General features: G+C 38.1%; 1 protein-coding gene across 1 annotated transcript; it reads left to right on the top strand.

Moving 5' to 3' along the window:
- The first annotated feature begins 251 nt into the window (after positions 1–251).
- Positions 252–13629, top strand: LOC115575310 (nuclear GTPase SLIP-GC-like). Its single transcript, XM_030407244.1, has 21 exons — positions 252–318; positions 1768–1880; positions 2050–2097; positions 2535–2568; positions 5065–5157; positions 5482–5572; positions 6459–6675; positions 6823–7050; positions 7798–8004; positions 8132–8307; positions 9030–9123; positions 9217–9304; positions 9461–9582; positions 9710–9883; positions 9975–10132; positions 10308–10425; positions 12430–12538; positions 12648–12781; positions 12997–13078; positions 13220–13301; positions 13445–13629. Exons 1-21 carry the CDS (start codon positions 252–254, stop codon positions 13476–13478), a joined length of 2469 nt encoding a protein of 822 aa, XP_030263104.1. The 3' UTR covers positions 13479–13629.
- The last annotated feature ends 6973 nt before the right edge of the window (positions 13630–20602 follow it).

Raw genomic sequence — 20602 nt, 5'->3', positions numbered from 1 at the left:
TAGAGGAGAGTAAAACAAAGATACATTTTAAAATGCTTTCAGTTCAGCAGGTGTTTTCAGTTGTGATAGAATTACATCATTAAACATCCATGAAATGTTTGTTTTATTAAATATGGAAATGGATGGCTTTGTGAACCTTGTATTATTACAGTGAAATTAAATAAGACATTTTCCTTGTCTCTTTTCGCTCCAAATATCAAACAATAATGATTGCTTGTATTATGATGTTGACCTTCTAGTTGCTGTTGATCATGGACGATTTTGTCCGTAACAAATTGACTGAGTGGGGCCTCAGTGAATATATCCAAAAATTCAAAGGTACAGTATTTTCGTGGTTATTTGTTGGACACAGATATTATTGTATTGGTGCTGGCTCAAGACTGGCATAACATGACAAGTATGACACAGAGCAGCAAAGTTCAACATCTTTAATTCAAAACTAACAAATGTTGAAACTAGTTAGGTGAACGGAAAGGCAACATTATCCAGGTACGAGACAACAAAGTCCCAGAATCAGGGAGTGGTTCAGGCAAGCAGGATCAAGATAAGCAGGAAACAATGAACACTGGACAGTCTGACAGAGGGCAAAATGAAGTGGGCCAGTGTCAGTACGTGTCAGTACATAGTACTACTACGTTTCATACATTTATTATATTTGGTTTTGTGAGTGACATACATGGTCTACAACTTGCATCCTTGTGTGACAACCCTGTGCTGTATAAATGTAAAAAAAATGAGCCTCGTACTTTGCACTGAGGTAATCAGGAGGAATGAGGAGTAAGTGGCCGGAGCAGGTCACGTGATGAAACTGGCGGGAGCAGGGTTAGAGAGGGCACGAGGGTGTGGCTGGGTCTGCAGTCAGGGGAATATGTGACAATAATCTATTATTGATTTGACTAATACTACTGAGACATCTACATAAAAAAAGCCGGAACAAATTTTTGCAAGTCGGACATTTTAAGAAAATAGGAGAGACCATTGTTAATTAATTGTGGCAACTCTTGCCCATGTTCAGACTACAGAACCACTCACAGTAAAGACCTTGAAGAGGAGCATGTTACATTTGAGTCTTTGTGAACCCAAAATGCAGAGACCGGAGACAGAGCTTGCGAGTTGAAAAGGTTTATTTTCGTGGCGAAGCTGAGGGGATAGGCAGGGGCGAGGTCCAGACTGAATGGGACGTGCAGGCGGGCAGTCCGGGTTCGGTCAGCCTGGCAGGCAGGCACCGAAGCAGAGCGGCGACGAGGTTTACTGCAGGTGAATCAGACAGGACGAGTGTTAGCTTCAAAGGCAAAAACAAAGGACGTGTGAATCGTAGTATTTACGAACAAGACGTATGGCTCAATGTGATCGCCGCGTGTTACGGAATAATCTGGCACCGGAGTTGAGGGGAGATTGGGGTTATGTTGTCAGCAGGTGATGAGAAGATGAAGAGCAGGTGCGCAGTGTAGTCACACCTCCAGCTACACACACGGAGGAAGAGCAGGTGAGGAGGAAACGAGGCAGACAGGAGGAACATAGGAAAACAGACAGCACTGGACAGAGCACTTAATAAACTTGAGAGCAGCACTGAAATCAAGACTGAAAAGTGACAAATACTTAAAATACAATCAAATAAATAATCAGCTTGTTCTGTGAGGCTGTATCACTTTTAGAAAATATTAAATCAAACGCTGTTTCACCATTTATTAAACACATTTCTGCTGCAATTGAAATAATTGTAATTTCTGCATGACTAAAATTCATATGAACATTTTTGGGTTACAGATGAAGGCATTGATGAGGAAAGTTTTTACTGCCTTGATTTTCAAGACATTGCTAACTTGATACCAAAAGTGGGACGAAGGGCAATATTCAAGAAAAGATTCAGGTTGTTAAAGGTAATGTTCTGCACCATTAGCATATTTGACTGTATTTGTTCTCATTAATTAACAAATAAAGATATATGTTTTTTATCACTGACAGGCGCATCAACAATGCTCAATAATGATGCTGACAGGCAGAGTTATAATACTGTTTAACATTCTGGATTGGAATGTTTTGTTTTAGGGAGAAGAAAACACATCATACCAGGAATCAGTTGACTCTCCTCCTCAAGTAAGTTACTGCATCTACAGTTTGACACAATTTTGTATCTTTGTATATTTTTTTTATCACATTCACACAGGTTGTTTTAATATCTGCTTAGAAGCTGCTGAATCAGATCAGGTAAAGATTACTCTCACAGGAATGTAATTAGTGAACATGCCTCTCCTCCTCATGCTTATGCAACTAAGTAACTGAATTGTTACTGAGTTAAAATCAGTGTTGACTTAAGAAGTGAACAAGTGATCAATCATTATCTCCTTCCTGGTCTCTACTTCCCAGCGTTGTGTCAGGCTCATACCAGATTGGCTGAGAACACAAATACAGATATTGTTGTGTGAATTGAAAAGATTTTTGTTCAAGCCTGAAGACCCATGTTAAAAGGAAAAGGCCTGTGTGAATATAATTTCCAGATCCAAAAAAGAGTCAACATTCTTATTCATTCTCAGGTTTTGCCGTCCACCAGTGTCACAAAGGATAAAGGTTGGTATCAGTTTAGTATCTTATTGATTACGTGAAGAGTTCATGTTGATGTTTTAAAGGTAGCAATACACTGCCTGGCCAAAAAAATAGTCGCCACCAACAAAAAAGGTCACACACTCTAGTATTTTGTCGGACCACCTTTAGCTTTGATTATGCTGTGGCATTGTTCGATAAGCTTCTGCAATGTCACAAAATGTATTTCCATCCAGTGTTTCATTAATTTTCACCAAGCTCTTGTGTTGATGATGGAAGAGTCTCAATGGGGTTATGATCTGGACTCTGTGGTTGCCAATCCATATGTGAAAATGATGTATCATGCTCCCTGAACCACTCTTTCACAATTTTAGCCCGATGAATCCTGGCATTGTCAACTTGGAATATGCCCGTGCCATCAGGGAAGAAAAAACCCATTGATGGAATAACCTGGTCATTCAGTATATTCAGGTAGTCAGCTGACCTCATTCTTTGGGCACATAATGTTGCTTAACCTCGACCTGACCAACTGCAGCAACCCCAGATCCTAGCACTGCCACAACAGGCTTGTACAGTAAGCACTAGGCATGATGGGTGCATCACTTCATCTGCCTCTCTTCTTACCCTGATGCGCCCATCACTCTGGAACAGGGTAATTCTGGACTCATTAGACCACATGATCTTCTTCTGTTGCTCCAAAGTCCATTCTTTATGCTCCCTAGCAAATTTCTGATTAGCCTCACTGATTAGTGGTTTTCTTAAGTCTACACAGCTGTTCAGTTCCAATTGCTTGAGTTCTCTTTACATTGTGCGTGTGGAAAAGTTCTTACTTTCACTATTAAACATAGCCCTGAGTTCTACTGTTGTTTTTCTACAATTTGATTTCACCAAATGTTTAAGTGATCGCTGATCATGATCAATCAGGATTTTTTCCGACCACATTTCTTCCCCAAAGACGATGGTTCCCCATTATCCTTCCAGTTTTTAATAATGCGTTGGACAGTTCTTAACCCAGTTTTAGTAGTTTCAACAATCTCCTTATATGTTTTCTCTGCTTGATGCATGCCAATGATTTGACCCTTCTCAAACAGAAAAACATCTTTTTCCATGACCACGGGATGTGTCTTTCGACAGGGTTGTTAAAGGTCTCATATTATGAAAAACATGTTTTCTCTGGTCTCTACGTATATAAACGGGTCCTCCCCGAGCCTGCCAACTCCCAGAATGAGGAAAACAAGCGATTCCTATATGGTCTCTGCCCAGCCCACCCACTGGTAAAACGGTGCTCCTACAGGCTGTTCAGATTCAGATTCGTTACGTAACAAAAGGAGTCATTTACATAGGCTGGCCTCCTCTGTGCGGTGATAGGAGATATCTGAGAGGGGGACGTTCATCCCCGAGGTAAAGTTTGGTGTGTCCAGCAGTAAGATAGCAGTGTTTTGCAATGTCGTCGCTCAGAGCTAGACACGCAAATTGCTCTGTTGTTGGTTGTAAAATCAACATAAGTGCCTATATTCTGTCCCAGCTACAGAACAACACATGAGACAGCGGTTGCGTTTCATTTTTATGGACAACCTGCTGGCTGTGGTTCGCGTTAGCTTGTACGTGTGTGCTAACCACTTCACGTCGGACTGCTTCAGTAACAAGGGTCAGTACAAAGCTGGCTTTGCCTTGACACTGACCCTCGTAAAAGGATCAGTCCCAACCATGCAGGACCCAGCAACTGCACCGGAGCCACAGGTAAGTGTTGCCGCGGTTTGATTGTATTTACAGTTGCCTACGAGTACGGTGAAGTCAGCTGGAAATTGGCTAATTAGTTAGCTCTGCTTCGGTCCGCTATGCAATGGTGTTTGAAGCGAGTTTAATGTTAATAATATTACGACTGACCTTGATTGTCACAGTAAAAAGTCTGGAAAATGTGCAGACTGGAGACAGAGACGATGCGAACAGTGTCCAAGAGTTTGGAGACTGTGTTGGAGACAAACACAGCTTTCACTAGCTGTTAGCCATTAGCTACATGGTAGTAACTGTAACAACACATACGAACAAACTAACATTATTCAGACACACTAACTATTCTGAAACGTCCTGCTGCTGCTGCAGAGTCTGTACTTCTTCAGGAGCCTTTCCTTCTGGGTCCATTTCTGGGTCAAACTGGTTCAGTTGAACGAAAGCATCTCCGCGAGCCATAGGACCACGGATGGGTTTGGAGCAATGCATATCCAATACAGAGTTGTTTGACCTCTGACAGCTGTGTGAAATTGATGAAAAACAGTATAATGTGGGACCTTTAAAGAAATGAGAAGCTCCTCATTGCATCATTTGGGGTTAAATAACATTTTGTCAGCTGAAAGATAATCGCCCATGCGGTAATTATCAAATAGGAGACCTGTTTGCTTACTTAAATCCAGGTGGAGACTTTTTTTTTGGCCGGGCACTGTATCTTTTAGTTTTGAGCAAACCAGATTTTTTTTTAATCGTTTACATTTTGTATGTTAAAAAAAAAAAAAAAAAAACAATAAGGAAAGAGAAAGCTGGATCTTCAGTGCGAGTCCGGCAAATGGCCTTCACCACCTAGTAAACGCCAACATGCCAGTGGACTGGGGTCATTTACAGGTATTTAAGTTACTTTTTAAACAATTAAAACATATAATATGGTGAAAACCTGTAATGTAATAGAATTATTTACCATTTGTTTCTATATCTTGGCCAATACTTCTCAGATCAGAGCGCCTCAAACAGTTAAGAGCACACATTTTATGAATGCCCTTAATGTATATCTAACTTCATGTATTTCACAATAATATAAAGTTGTCTTTTTTACTGGATGATGTTTTCAACCCAGACAACCTAGAATCATGTGGCCCAAGTGGCCACAGTATAAGCCTGATTATACACTCTAAGGCATCCTAATTCAAGCACTGCTTTGCATTCTTATAGAAGAAATCATATTGTCTGATGTGAAAAGCATCATGAGGTTTGTCCAACAGAGGCTACCTAACCAAGACAGTAACTTCAATAGGTTCCTTTGGTAAGTATTAAGTTTATTAAGATATTAAGATTTGTATATAAACATTCCCTGTTATATGAGCCTCTACTTTTGCCGCATTTCAGCTCTTGCATGCTTTCAGCAACTGAAACCATTAAACAGTCAAAAAGTTCAACTCTTTCAGTGTGCTTATAATCACTATCATACCTCTTAAAAGATTAAGCTATTTTCCAGCTAACTTTTACCATAGAGGATGAATGTGAGATGCTTTTGTCCAAAGCAACTTATAGTAAGCACATTTGTCACAAAAAAGAAACCACAACATATCACCGTCAATAAAGTAAGAATTAAAAAATAGAATTTTCAAGCCCTCGTCTGAGCATAGTAGCTGCTATTTGTCAAGGATACCTCAAGTACATAAGTGCTAAGATTAAAATACTAAGGGTAGAAACAGAGAAGTGCAGTTCAGTTTTATGAACGTTGAGCTCGAGGTGGTGCGCAGTTGTCCAAGCTGAGATGTGCATTGCAACTTGGGTGTCAGAGCATGGGGGAAAAGAGAGGAACAGTTGGCTGGCGTCTGCATAACAGTGGTAAGAGAATCCATATGATGTGATTGCATAGTCTAGTGATTTAGTTTATAGTGAAAACAGAAGTGGTCCTAGTACTGAGCCTTGAAGGACACCAGTTTCCAGAAAGCAGGGTTTGGTCAAGGAGCTATTCCATACGACCTGAAAGGTGCGATTTCTCAGGTATGATGTAAACTTGGTTAGAGCAGAGTCTGTGATGCCAAGTTCAGCCAGAGTGGAGAGGAAGATTAGTTGGTTGGCTGTGTCATACGCAGAAGCTAGGTCAAGGAGAATGAGGATGGATGAAATGGATCAATTAACAAATATTTAAACTAAACTTTAACTTAAATCTGTTGTAACAGGAATAAAATCAGTAACTTGGAGACAGACAAGAGGGTCCTGGTTGGTGTCTTTGGTAAAACTGGGGCTGGAAAGAGCTCTTTGATAAATGCTGTCATTGGAGAGAAGAACCTTCTGCCTTCAGGAAGCATCAGTGCATGTACCTCAGTCATGATTAAAGTGGAGGCCAACATGAAGAGCCCAAAGTATGAGGCGGACATTGAATTCATCACAAAAGAGGTAAAATTAGTTGAATGAGTGTAGATCCAAGATTTACTTGAAACTAGTTGGAAAATTATGATATAGCTGCAAAAAGATAAATTAGCGCAGGCATTATTGTTGTTACATGCCATTTAACTAAGTCAAACACAATAATTTATATTTTAGGAGTGGAAAGACGAGTTGTGGTCCTTGTTAAATTTCGTTGGGGATAATGCAGATCAGAGAAATGATCAGGAAGAAGAGGAAGATTATCGTGACATTGATGAAAAGCTGTCAGTGGTGTATGGAGAAGAATGGAGAAACAAATCTCCTGAAGACCTCATGGATAACAAATATTTCAAAGAAATTCCAGAATTTCTCCAATCCAAGAGGAAAATTTTGACATGTGAATCAGTAAGTGAGATAAAATATTATGTATACATGGTTTATCTCATATAAACGCGTTGATGAAGTTCATGGAACATCATAAAAAATGTTGCTCCAGGACCATCAATTAAACTCCAACTACAAAACCCATGTTTGCAATGAGCTGTTGTGGAAAAATGGGTTAAAGGTGCACTATGCAGTTTTGGAGAAGAGATCTTCACTGACTGATTTTTAATGTCAAAATGAATGCATAAATAAACTCTCTTCATTGTCATGACTGAATAAACTGAATAACCAAACTGACCTTAAAAGGACAACAACATTTCATACTGTTTTACTTTGTTTATATTTGGCAGACCCTGCCATGTTTCTAGCTTCAAACAATGTTCTGGGGACCTTATTTTCCTCTGGGAACAGCTTGTTTATTCAGTTATGAGAAAAAATAAAATAAAAATATATATAAAATATATTTGTATTTGAAATTATATTAATGTCATAAATATCAAAATTCTGAGTTTGAATTCTCCAGAATTACAAATACAGGTCTCTCACCCAGGAGACTGGGGTTCAAAACCACTTTGGAACATATTATTATACTGTTCACTTATTATAACCATAGATTTATGTACATATGGTTAGAATTCAGCAACACAGTTGACACTTTGGTCGGTAACATTATACTGTGCACCACTGCATGTACCAGTACACACAGTATGGAATTTGTCTACCAGTATCTAAATCAATTTATACAACTGCTTTTGTTATTTGTTGCAGGCTAAAGAGCTGTCTGCAAAATGTGTCAAATACACAAAAAATGACTCAAAAGATGGAGACGGTAAAGACAGAAAGAGATGGTATTGGCCACTAGTGAAGTGTGTGACTGTCAGGGTGCCAAAGAATCGTCTTCTCCAGCATGTCACAATTGTGGATCTTCCTGGAACTGGTGACCGCAACAAGAGCAGAGATGAAATGTGGAAATCGGTAATTTAAATGCATGCACTGCTGTTTAAAGTGCATTACTGTGTTATCAGAAAACTGTTACATCATATTATTACAAAGCAGTGATAAAGTACGTGTTTATGGTAACCTGGGGATTATGCTCCTGCAGGTTGTTGGCAGTTGTTCTACTGTGTGGATTGTGACTGAACTTAATCGAGCAGCAGCAGAGAAAGAAACCTGGGAGATCCTGAAAAGTGCCAGCAGCATCATGGGAAATGGTGGCGAGTGTCAGCAGATTCATTTTATCTGCACCAAGTCGGATTATGTTGAAGATTTGGATGATCAGTAAGTGATTTAACATGCCAAAGTAGATATTTAAATAATGTTTAACATCTGGGGCGGCTGTAGCTCAGAGGGTAGAATGGGTCCCTTAGTGATCGGAAGGTCTCTGGTTCGAATCCTGGCTCCCATTGGCTGCGCTGCATGTCAAAGTAACCTTGAGCAAGATGTTGCAGGCGTTGAACAAGATACTGAACCCCAAATTGCTCCTGACCTCACATGGCAGCCTCTGCCATCAGTATATGACTGGGTGAATGTGGCAAGTGTTGTAACGTGCTTTGTCAGTACACTGGATAAGCGCTATAGAAATGCAAGTCCATTTACCATTTACAGCCAATTTAGACAACCAAGGATACCAAGTCCTCAAAACAAGTAAGAGCAAGCAAATGCAATTCATGTAATTTCAGTGATATGACCCAGTTCTGTGGATACAGTTTGGTCTATTTCTGGTGCACTAGGGAAAACAAAGAATGTGTAGTATTAGTAGTATAGTATAATTTTGTATCATTAACTTTGAAAAATGTAAGATTTATTAGTTCTGTTCGGTTCTTACTGTAACAAATAGTGCAGTTCAGTGTTGAATAATAATGTGTTACCGCTTAAGATATGAATTATAGAAACAAAAGTAACAGGTTTACAAGAAGATAATTTTGACAGGAAAGAACACTGTATGCAAAAAAAACTTCATACTGTACGATGTTCCTCTTCATACAAATCTTTTCTTACAGTTCAGCAGCTGGTGTCCGCGCACTCATATTTAAAAAAAACATGAGAGCCAAGGAAGAAGTGAACAAAGAATTCAAAAAACTAAACAAAGTTAAGGTGAGTTTTATAGACAGACAGGAAGTCTAAACCGAAGATTGTCTACAACTGCAAGCCTGCTTTAAAACTCTTCAATTTTGTTTGTTTTGTCAGAAACATTTCAGTGATGAATGTTTCAAAGTGTTCACAGTGAGCTCCAGAGAGTTTTTCAAGAAAAAACGTCTAGAACCAGATGAAACTGGTAGGAGAAGTCTCCATATATGAACACTTTGTGGATATCAGAACATGTACAGCTCAAATAAATACAGTATATACAGAAATTACCTATTGGATTATGACACATAAATGTAAGAGTTTAACATAAATATATGCAACTGCATTTTTTGGGTTTATACAGAAATACCCAAACTCCAGGAATTTCTGCAAGATCTCAATGACTGTCACTCAGAGACACTAAACTATGTGGCTGGAGCTTATGGGATTCTCTCTCTGATTGAAGGGGCCCGCAGCAGAAATGTGGTAAGATGAGCAACGTAATTTCAGAATTAAATGTGCACATATCAAAACATTGTACAAAAACAAACCGCAATCACCAAAGCATTAAGGTTTCATTTCTTCATATACTTTATGTGCTGTTTCATTTCAGGCTGGCAATACAGCAGGTGTGTGCAAAGACCTTGAAGAAAAATTAAGTCATGAACTTGAAAAAGTTAAAAGACCCATGGAAGAGGCTTACATGACTTTTGACAAATGCTTGAGTGAGGGGGTTGAAAACTCAGAAAGCTCATGTGACAAAGTGTTAAAGTCCATCTTACAACCTGTATGTATTTCAAACGTTATCAAATCAAAACAACTGATTTTGGTTTCATATGAATATGTAAACTGTCTCTCTCTTTTCTGTTTTGTTTCAGAGAGGAGTAAAAGGGAGCGCTGCTCACAAGACATTGAAGTGTGTGGTTGAGAACGGTGGTATCCACAAACCAAAAAACAAGAAACCAATAAACTTCAATGTCAAGTTAGCTGCATGCCTGACTGACAGCATTGATGAGGAATTCAAGAAGACCTTCCCGTAAGAAATGAATTAACTAGGGTGTAAAACAATATTAAAATGTACAGAATTAAAAGATTTTCAGTACAGTTAATAAGAATTATGTCAAAAAATACATATGTACAAATTTCATTACTGAAATCTAAACATGTCAGTTCTTCCTTCATTGAACTTGCAATTTGTTAACATGTTTCAGAAATGAGAGAAAATGTGGAGCATTCAATGGGGTCATCAATACATTTTCCCTTGACATGGAAGGGCTGATTCAGAAGTACAAAGATGTGGAACTGCAACTGATATTTCTCAAGACAGAGGTAAAATATGAAAACAATATCATCCTGTTTATTAGTCCATTGGCAAGCTGTTTGTCCAGGGAAAACATTCATCTAACTATCATCTATTCACTGCATTGCTGTGTAAGTTACACAGAATTGAACACTGAGAAGAAACAATGTACATAGACCAACTCCAGGTCTTATCCAGTACCTTGGTCATGGGCAGTGACTGGAGAATAAACCTAATGAAAACCAGAAAACACAGGGAGAATATGCACACTTGGCAGAGACTTGACCTGCCCCAGTGAGAATCCAACCCAGGACCTTCTAGCTGTGAGGCGAGAGTGCTAACAGATAAATAAAACGCTGACCGCCAAACGTCCTTCTGTGAAAGTAAGATTAGATAGATTAACAGAACAATTGATAAATAAGTAAATATATATATATTTTTTAAGGATAAGAAGAAATGAGAAAAACTGGAAATATTACCTTGGCATTAACAAGAGACCATCTTGCGATAGGGTCACACCAGCAATGACATCTATCAGCAGGTATACATTTGGACCACAACTACTTGGTCATAATTATTAACCAATTACTCAGTGTTACGACCCGGCTCGTTTTGGAGAGCAGTAACATGTGATTGGGATAAGAAATTAGGTGGGATACGACAACTGGACCGGCTCGGGGTAAAGTCAGGAGTTTAATTAAACAAGGAGAGTGCACTAGCACAAGGAAATATAACAAAAGGAGGCTGTACAGGTGCTGACAAATAACTAATACACAAGATGAAATCGAATAAATGACAGCTATTTAGCTCTTGGCTAAAAAAACACTAAAGAACAAAAGAAGGTCAGCACCCATAAGCTTACAAGAATACAAAGGACAAAATAAACAAACAGTTATTCTGCAACTTAACGATCTCAAAATAAAAGAGTGACCAACTCTTTGATACTTTGTATCAAACAAAATAGGTTTACCAAGATTCTCACGTCACTGACTGGAACCACTCAGAAGGGCAACAGACAGGCAATACAACACTTTAAATACTCTTAGACACACAATGGTATGCAACCGACAGTGAGGCAAACTGATCACTGGTTCACAGCGCGCGGAACTGAGGGCACACAAGCTATTTATAATGCAGCTGGGGTTGATTGAAGACTCTTGATTGGTAGATTCGGTCAAATCACTGCAGCACCAATCACAGACGCCAGTGAACAGGAAGCAGGAAGTAGACAGCCTCAGCTCCAGAAGAACCAATACTCAACAGGGAATCACACAGCTGGATTTGCATGACTGGTAGAATCACTCATGGAAACAATACAATGAATACACGCTAAATGGCAGCCAGCAGCGGCCGTAACATCAATAGTCACATCTATCTTCTTATTTTGATCTTAGCTGCTGTTGTGGCAACAGAAAATCAGTCGCTTGTCTAGTGCAGATGATAGTTGGTCAAAACACCAAGTTTGATGCAATATTTATTTAAGTTCTTTATTGCTAGCAAGCAGGAGTCAAACATCAGCAGTGCATATATGATAACTGTAGAGAGACAGTCTCTCCTCATCCTTCATAATAGCAGAAAACAATACACACCATAGTAGCATAGTAACAGGATTACATATGACACACAGGATTAACTCCTTAGTCGAGTTCCTTTATTGTAACTTTACAATGTAAAATGAACAATACATCCCATTCATAATCTGCAACCAGATGGCATTAGACATGCCGGAAGCCCACAGCCACAAGATTTCACCCTAGACACATATTAATGCATCTATATTTGTTAGGTTTTATATGCAAGAACATATCATATAAAACAGTTGCACAGCTTTTAATGACTGCATCTTGCACACTGAAACGTTATCATGCTTACAAATATCTGTCCACAGAGGGAAACTCCTGCCAAAATACTCAAATCACTTCTGTAATAGTTAGCATAACAATAGGTGTCTCCAGGAACACATTTTGCTATGATGACAGCAAAATGTTTTCAATGTGTTCAATATGTTGCTTTGTATTGTTTTTTTCTCTAAGGAAGAAAAGATTAAGACTGTACTCAACAAAACCATCCGGGAGTACAAGAAAACAATCTACAAGAGTCTGACAACAACAATCGAGGAAAACATGCAGGACTGCTATCAACGTAAGATAAAAGATCACGACATATACAACCTGGTAGTGTAAAAATACACATTTACATTGTTAACATAGTGCAGAAAATGTAGTTGTCATATTTGTTCTGTTTATTGCAGAAGCAGCAGGATTTAGAGGAAAGGACTCACTGAAAAACATGAGGGACACTATCAAGCAGCATGTATATTCTTTAAAGAACACCATGTTTGAGCAGGCTAAAGATGTAATGTTGGGCCAGCTGAGAGACCTGAAGGTTTGTCACATTCTATCAAATCCAATGATGATACACTCAAACATGTTGTGCAGGACATCTTTATATTCATCAACTATTCTAGGTCATCTATTTGTTTTTTTTTTGTCTGGTCTGAACACAAATGTAGACAGACAAATCACATAGGATTCAGTGTAATATTAAACACTGTTTGACAGTGTGAGTGATAACTAATAACGTTTCTGATGCTGACTTAGGTTTTCATCTTGAAGGAACTGAAGGAAACGATGCAGAAATCAATCGAGTTGTCACTCAAGACAGATGATTACTCACTCCCAGGTAAAGGAGTTGTATCAAAGTTAAAAAGAAAAAAAGAAGACAGTCTCTAAAAATACCTTCAATGTTTATTGAAAGTAATGGCAAGACATTTCCAATAGTGTTATTGATAGTGCACTTGTAAACAAAATTGTGTTGTTTTAGATTTCGCAGTGGAACTTGCAGAGGTGAAAAAACACTTCAATTACTTGAAGGAAAGCCAAGAAGAAGAAACACCACAGATTTGGTAAAACTTTTGTTAAAATGTTCACATGATGCACTGATTCTAACCCGTTTTAAATAATGCTAACAATGTATTTACTCACAGTTGCAGCTAGTTACTGTTCAATGTCACAGTCTTGTTGTTTGTCTTTCTGGTGGATGTTTCAGTTTTGCTCAGTGGGGAGAAGCAGCAGACGCCTGACTACCAACTAAAGATCCCTGCAGACCTGCTGCGTAGAGACAGGAGGCCTCTGAGATTTGGCCTCAACCATTTATGTCAAGTTGTTATCCCTGTTCTCTTTGAGGATTGTATGTTGAGTTTTCTTGTTGTAAATTTCATTCAGAAGGATTTTGAGATTTTTGATTTTTTTTCCTGAATAGGACATTTTCACTTTTTATTGATTAAAGATCAGAGAGAGACAGAACATGTGTGTGCGTTGCAGCAAAGTTCCCCAGTCAGATTTAAACCAGGGACGTTGTGGTTTCATTGTAATGGTCCTAACCACCACGCCATTACGATGCAGACATTTTGTTTTTCATTTTTTCTCCTTGAGTATATTTTATATGTTAGTCATCCATGTTTTTATTTTTTCAAGTTAAGTTTTAGTTAAGTTTAATGGTTGATTGGGATCAATGCACTGCAATTTAAATGATGTTTTATTCATGGGTGTCATTGAACCCTTGAACCTTGATTACAAGCTATAGGTCGTATATGACTTGAACATCAGGCTTTCCAAACAAATTATCCTGAATGACCCTTTTGTCTTAATACTAAATAATTATTTCTGTGTGTTCATATGTGAGAAATAGAGAGAATTGGTTGATAGTGTTAACCAGCTGATTGTTTTGTTTCTGATTTTTGCATAAATGTACAGACAAATGATAAGAAAAAACCTGAATGAATGAGTGAAGATACATGACAAATACAGATGCCAGACACTAGGACATTCACATTTTTCCTTCCTAAAGTGTCACCAATCTTTATTTGATTTTGTCTCATCTCATCTAATCTCATACTGTTCAATAAAGTTCACTTCTGAATGAAAATGCCACTGGTTGTTTGGCTTCTTTGTTGATAATGTTGTCATCCAAAATCGGTTCTCCCTGACATTTGTTTTGATTGTTTTTGGTCCTCATTTTGTAAATGAAGAGAAAGAAATTGTCTCAGTCCTGAAGCTGTTCATCTTCAAAACGTCTTTCATACAGTGCAACGATATTCAGCTGTTTTTCTGATTATTATTAATCTTCATATCTAAACAGGTTTAGTTGAGGTATGTTGTTATTCATTTTGGAATAATGGTAACAGCAGGTATTTGCTCATGTTTGTACATGTTAGCAAACTGCCACTTACTGATTACTGGTGCAAGAAAATAGAATGTGCTGACTCATAGCTGGCCCATTAGTTGGGATGGGCCTCAAGAGGACTTTTTTTTAATTCTGATTAACAGAGATAAAGAGAGCTGTGACTACTAAGAGTAAGAACAATAATATCAGTGACATGATATCAGGCAACTACTTTAACAGTAAAACACTCAGTGTTTAACAGGTGATGGATCTGGTATTCTTTAAGATTAATTCCTCTTCAGGATGAATAGTTTGCATCCTTTTGCATGGCTTTGTCTGTTTTCAGTGTATGTAAGTCGTGAGGTATGTGTACACGTGGTAGGAACAGTTTTCATAAAGAAATGGCTTCGCTGAAAAAAATTAAGCCTTCTGATATGTTCTGGAAGTGTTATTTGCAAAACAATGATAACACAATACAACACAGTAACACAATAATTCCATATGAAAGTGGTCAAATGAACAAAACACTGGGAAATGTTTGTAAACTCCATAATCTCTGGTCATATATAAACCATATGTAACCTGTTCATTGTATGGAGCCCAAACAAAATACTTCTCACATTAAGTTTATTAGTTTCACAGTGAGATGAAGTAAAGACAGAAATGAGTAAAGAAATCATCCCAAGTGTAGTGTAAAAATATTTGTAAAAATATCCATGTTGAGGTTTCGAACTACTCTGATCAGTTCCTGTATGATGACTCTGGCTGACTGGGCATGTATTCAGGTAAGATCCTCCTCAGGACAATCAGATCACAAAGTGACACAAGAGTAATACCAGTGACATGAGTTCAGGCCACAAATGATGTTATCACACACCCTGGGTTTAAAAGTGGCTCACCTCGTACGCCCTATGGGTTATTTCCTCTTCAAGAGAAATGTTTTGCATTCTATTTGAGTGAGTTTGTCAGTTTTGTGTGGGTACAACAGTGATAACACTGCTGTAGATACAATGCACCAGCATGTTACAAACTATGAGTACACATTATATAAACACACAAATGGCTTTAGAAGAAAGACATTTTCCCGAATGTCTCCAACAATGTTCAAAACCATGTTTTACTGAAGGTGATGAGGTCCTTTCATGTGGTTGCCTCGTTTTGAAGAGCAAAACAGCAATCAAGTAACATATACTTGGGATAGGAAATGAGGTGGAATGCGACAACTGGACAGGTTCTGGTCAAAGTCAGGTGTTTAATTAACCAAAGAGAGTGCGCTTGCACAAAATACACAAAATACACAAAATGAAGTTGAATAAATGACAGTTACTTAGCTCTTGGCTCAAAAATATGATAAAGAACAAAAAGAGGTCAGCACCCATAAGCTTACAAAATACAATGGACAAAAACAAACTAGCAGTTTTTCTGTGACTTAGAGGTCTCAAACTAAAAGAGTGTCCAACTCCTGGTACTCTGGATCAAACTAAATAAATTACAAAGATTCCCAAAAGCACTGACTTGAACCACTCAGACAGGCAACAGCCACGCAATACTAAGGAATACAAACACTCTAAATACGCTAGTCTAGACAATAACACACTAGTATGCAACCAACAGTGAGGCGAACTGATCACCGGTTCACAGCCGCCCTGAACTGTGGACACACAAGCTATTTAAAATGCAGCTGGGGTTGATTGAAGACTCCCGATAGGAAAGTTCGGTCAAATCACAGCCACACCAATCACAGACGCCAGCAAACAGCAACCAGGAAGTAGGCAGTCTTAGCTCCAGAAGGACCAATCCTCGTCACACAGCTGGATTTGCATAACCGGCAGAATCACTCATCGAAACAACACAATTAATACACACTAAACGGCAGCCAGCGGTGACCGAAACATGGGGAAGATGTGCCTGATTCACACCAGATAGATTGTTAAATGGTGATTACAGCAACAGTGAAGCCAGTTTGACAGCGGGACCATTGTGGCCCACCTGTGTGACAACAAACCTGATACATTGTTCCACATAATATACCCCACACAAACATACATACATACATCAAAGGCAGTGTTTGTAAAAGTTGAAAGGATAGATCAACCTAAAGCTTTTTTCTTAGAAGATATCAGTTGTAAATGTATGTATTTGGCTGGTTGACTTGTGCCTCTGCTAAACACACAGGAGAGATATTAGAGTCACTGCAGGACTAAAGCGCCTGCAGCAGCAGGGCTGAGACATCTTTGCTTTTCTGACATCACACTTGTTAGAAATGCTGCCTGTTGCTTTCTGACTGTGGAGACTGAGTAGCCAAACACTGGTCAGCAGAGGGAGCTATTCTCCCAGAGATGGAGACAGAACACACCAGCTCAGCTACTGCATGGAGGACACACAATTCTTTGCCTCATGTATTAATTTAAATATCTATTATTCTTTACTCTATTTTGTTGATGGGTTTTTTTTTCGTCCTATGAAGTACCTGTTCAGCACCAAACAATAGTTTGGCAGCAGCTGGAAACATAAGCCTTTAGAAAACATTAAAACATTACATTTTATTTATTGATGGGTATTTGCTTCCATTTCATTATAAGTACATTTTCCTGATTGTATTTAATCACAGTATCTATTCGATTTTCCCATGTAAAGTACTGTTGTAGTGGTTTGTTTTCTTTCTTTGTCAAGCCTTCAATAAACTCAAATAAACCCTAACATTAGTGTATACAGGCTTGTAGAAACCAAACACTTTGAAACAAAGAAAGAACTCTACACAATGGATCTTATTCTTAAAGTCTGAATGCAAAGGGTTTAGATTCAGAATGCAAGACGATGATACTTCTCCCAACATTCAGTTTTAACCTAGACTTCTGTTAGAATCAGACACATAGTCAGATGAACCAATCTTGTTTATGCAAATCATAAAGCTGCTTTGAATAAAACAAACTCATCTAGGACATAAAATAGTTTAATATATTGAAAAACACACTTTGATTTAACACCACCCCAAACAACCAGCAGGAGTCCCCAGTACACCAATAATTAGGCAACCCTCTCCTGCCGTTCCATCCTTTAACAGAGGTGGAAAAGTAACTAAGTACTCTAGCACAGTACTTAAGTGCAGTTTTGAGGTACTTGGAGATTACTATTTCCTTTTTATGTTACTTTGTACTTCAACTACACTCCATTAACACATCTGTATTAACACATTTGAACTGATCGTGCTGAATCTGCTTCATGAGCAGAGAGGACAGAACGTTGTCGATGGGTGGAGACGTTATAAGAGGAAGAGCTCAGAGTTCATCAAGCACAGGAGGAGTCATGTTCATGCAGGAAAGAGGAACAGACTAAATGTAAGTACAATAACATCAACGCATTACAATAAAAACTGATAAATATGCACTCTGTTAAGCTCAGCCCCTTAATGTCCTCAATTGTAAAACTTTTATAGTGGTAGGAGGTAGTGGAGAGTAAAACAAAGATACATTTTAAAATGCTTTCAGTTCAGATGTTTTCAGTTATGATAGAATTACATCATCATTCAACTGGAAAACAGCATTTTTAGAAATGTCCTTTTTGATGTCTTGTGAATCACAAATTATTACAGTGGAATTGAATAAAAAAATGTCCTTTGGTTAACCTATGTCTCTTTTCCCTCCAAATATCAAACAATGATGATTGCTTGTATCATGATTTTTTACCTTGTAGTTGCTGTTGATCATGGATGATTTTGTCCGTAACAAATTAACTGGGTGGGGCCTCAGTGAATATATCCAAAAATTTAAAGGTAAAGTATTTCAGTGCTTCTTTGTTTATTCTATGGGTGCTGGCTCAGAACTGGCATAACATGACAAGTATGACACAGAGCAGCAAAGTTGAAAATCCTTTAAGGAGAACTTTGGCCGTTTTTAACTCGTATCCCTGTTGATCGAGGTCACCGAGTGCTGTCAGTAGGAAAAATAATGTGAATTTTTTGCACAATATTGACCAGATATCAGGAGGGCAGGTAAAGCGAACCTATGGGGGCAGACATCCTTAAGTTTCACTTTTGGTTATGTCTGCCCCCATAGGTTCGCTTTAGCTGCCGTTCTGATACTCGGTAAATATTGTGCCAAATGTTCTCGTTATTTTTCCTAATGACAGCACTCGGTAACCTCGATCAACAGGAATATGGGTTAAAAACGGCCTAAGTTCTCCTTTAATTCAAAACTAACAGAGGTTGAAACCAGTTAGATGAATCCAAAGGCAACATTACCCAGGTACAAGACAACAAAGTCCCAGAATCAGGGAGGGGTTCAGGCAAGCAGGATGTAGAAAACAGGAAACAATGAATGCTGGACAGTCTGACGGAGAGCAAGATGAAGTGGGCCAGTGTCAGTACTTAAATGTTTTATGACTCACTATGTTTAATCCATTTATATCATTTTTATTTTGTGAGTGGTATACATGGACTACAACTTGCATTTTTGTTTGACAACCCTGTGTTGTATAAATGTAAATAAATGAGCCTCGTAATTTGCACTGAGGTAATCAAGAGGAATGAGTAGTAAGTGGGTGGAGCAGGTCACGTGATGAAACTGGCAAGAGCAGGTTTAAAAAAGGCAAGAGCGTGTGGCTGGATCTGTGGTGAGGGGAAAAAAACAGGCAGAATATGTGACAGTTGTGACAATTATACATGTTTGATTTGACTGACCAACTCTGAGACATCTACTACAGACATAAAAAAATGCTGGAACATATTTTTGCAGTTCTGACATTTTAAGAAAATAGGAGAGATCGGTGTGAATAAATTCTGGCAATTCTTTTTGACAGAACCACTCACAGTAAAGACCTTGAGGAGGAGCACTTAATAAACTTGAGAGCAGCACTGAAATCAAGGCTGAAAAGTGACAAATGCTTAAAATACAATCAAATAAAATAATCAGCTTGTTCTGTTCTGTGAGGCTGTAGCACTTTTAGAAATTATTAAATTAAACGCTGTTTCACTATTTATTAAAAACATTTCCGCAGCAATTTTAATAATTCTATATTTTTGGATTACAGATGAAGGCATTGATGAGGAAAGTTTTTTCCACCTAAATGATCAAGCCATTGCTAACTTGATACCAAAAGTGGGGCGAAAGGCAATATTCAAGAAAAGACTCATGTTGTTAAAGGTAATATTCTGCACCATGAAAATATTTGACTGTATTTGTTCTCATTAATCTCACTAATGAAGATATATGTTTTTTATCACTGACAGGAGCATCAACAAGTTACTGTATAACATTTTTGTTTGCAACTATTTTTGTCGCTAGAGAGAAGAAAACTCAACAAACCAGAAAACAATTGATTCTCCTGCTCAGGTAAGTAACTGCAAGTTTGATACAGTTTTGTATCTTCTAAGGTGTTCATCATAATCGCACAGATTGTTTGAATGTCTGCTCAAAATTCTACATGACTGTCATCTTAGATTTATATTTGCAGTTTCAACTACTTTGCAGCGTTTTGTCAGACTCGTCTCAGATTGGCTGAAACACAAATAGAGATATTGTTGTGTGAATTGTAAAGATTTTTGTTCAAGCCTGAAGACCCATGTTAGAAAGAAAAGTCTTGTGTGAATATCATTTCTTGATCAAAACATCAAATATTCTTATTCATTCTTCAGGTTTTGCTGTCGACCAGTGGCACAAATGATAAAGGTGAGATAGACATTATCTTATTGATTACATAAAGAGTTCATTGGGTTTTTCAAGGAAGAATCATCTTGAAATCTTTAATATCCAGGTTTTAATATCCTGAGAGGAACATTTTACAATTTACTTTGTATTTAAAAAAATAATAAGGAAAGAGAAAGCTGGATCTTCAGGGCGAATCCAGCAAACGGCATTCACCACCTGTTAAACGCAAACGTGACAGTGGACCAGGATCATACACAGGTATTTAGATTACATTCTAAACAATTAAAACATACTATATGGTGAAAACCTGTTATGTAATAGAATCATTTACTGTCTGTTTCTATATCTTGGTCACAGAAAATACTTCTGATCAGAACACCTCAACACCACAATTAAG

This window comes from Sparus aurata, chromosome 23, assembly GCF_900880675.1.
Source record: "Sparus aurata chromosome 23, fSpaAur1.1, whole genome shotgun sequence".
Classification (NCBI taxonomy): domain Eukaryota; kingdom Metazoa; phylum Chordata; class Actinopteri; order Spariformes; family Sparidae; genus Sparus; species Sparus aurata.
The sequence above is the reverse complement of the archived record's forward strand: the minus strand, read 5'-3'. Positions and strand labels throughout refer to the sequence as shown.

What these genes read in the sequence shown, in the direction of transcription:
- LOC115575310 (XM_030407244.1), top strand. Translation starts at nt 252, where the DNA reads ATGGACGATTTTGTCCGTAACAAATTGACTGAGTGGGGCCTCAGTGAA. An exon ending in AAAAACTAAACAAAGTTAAG is followed by an intron (nt 9,124 to 9,216) that starts GTGAGTTTTATA and finishes TTGTTTTGTCAG; the next exon opens with AAACATTTCAGTGATGAATG. An exon ending in GGGCCCGCAGCAGAAATGTG is followed by an intron (nt 9,583 to 9,709) that starts GTAAGATGAGCA and finishes GTTTCATTTCAG; the next exon opens with GCTGGCAATACAGCAGGTGT.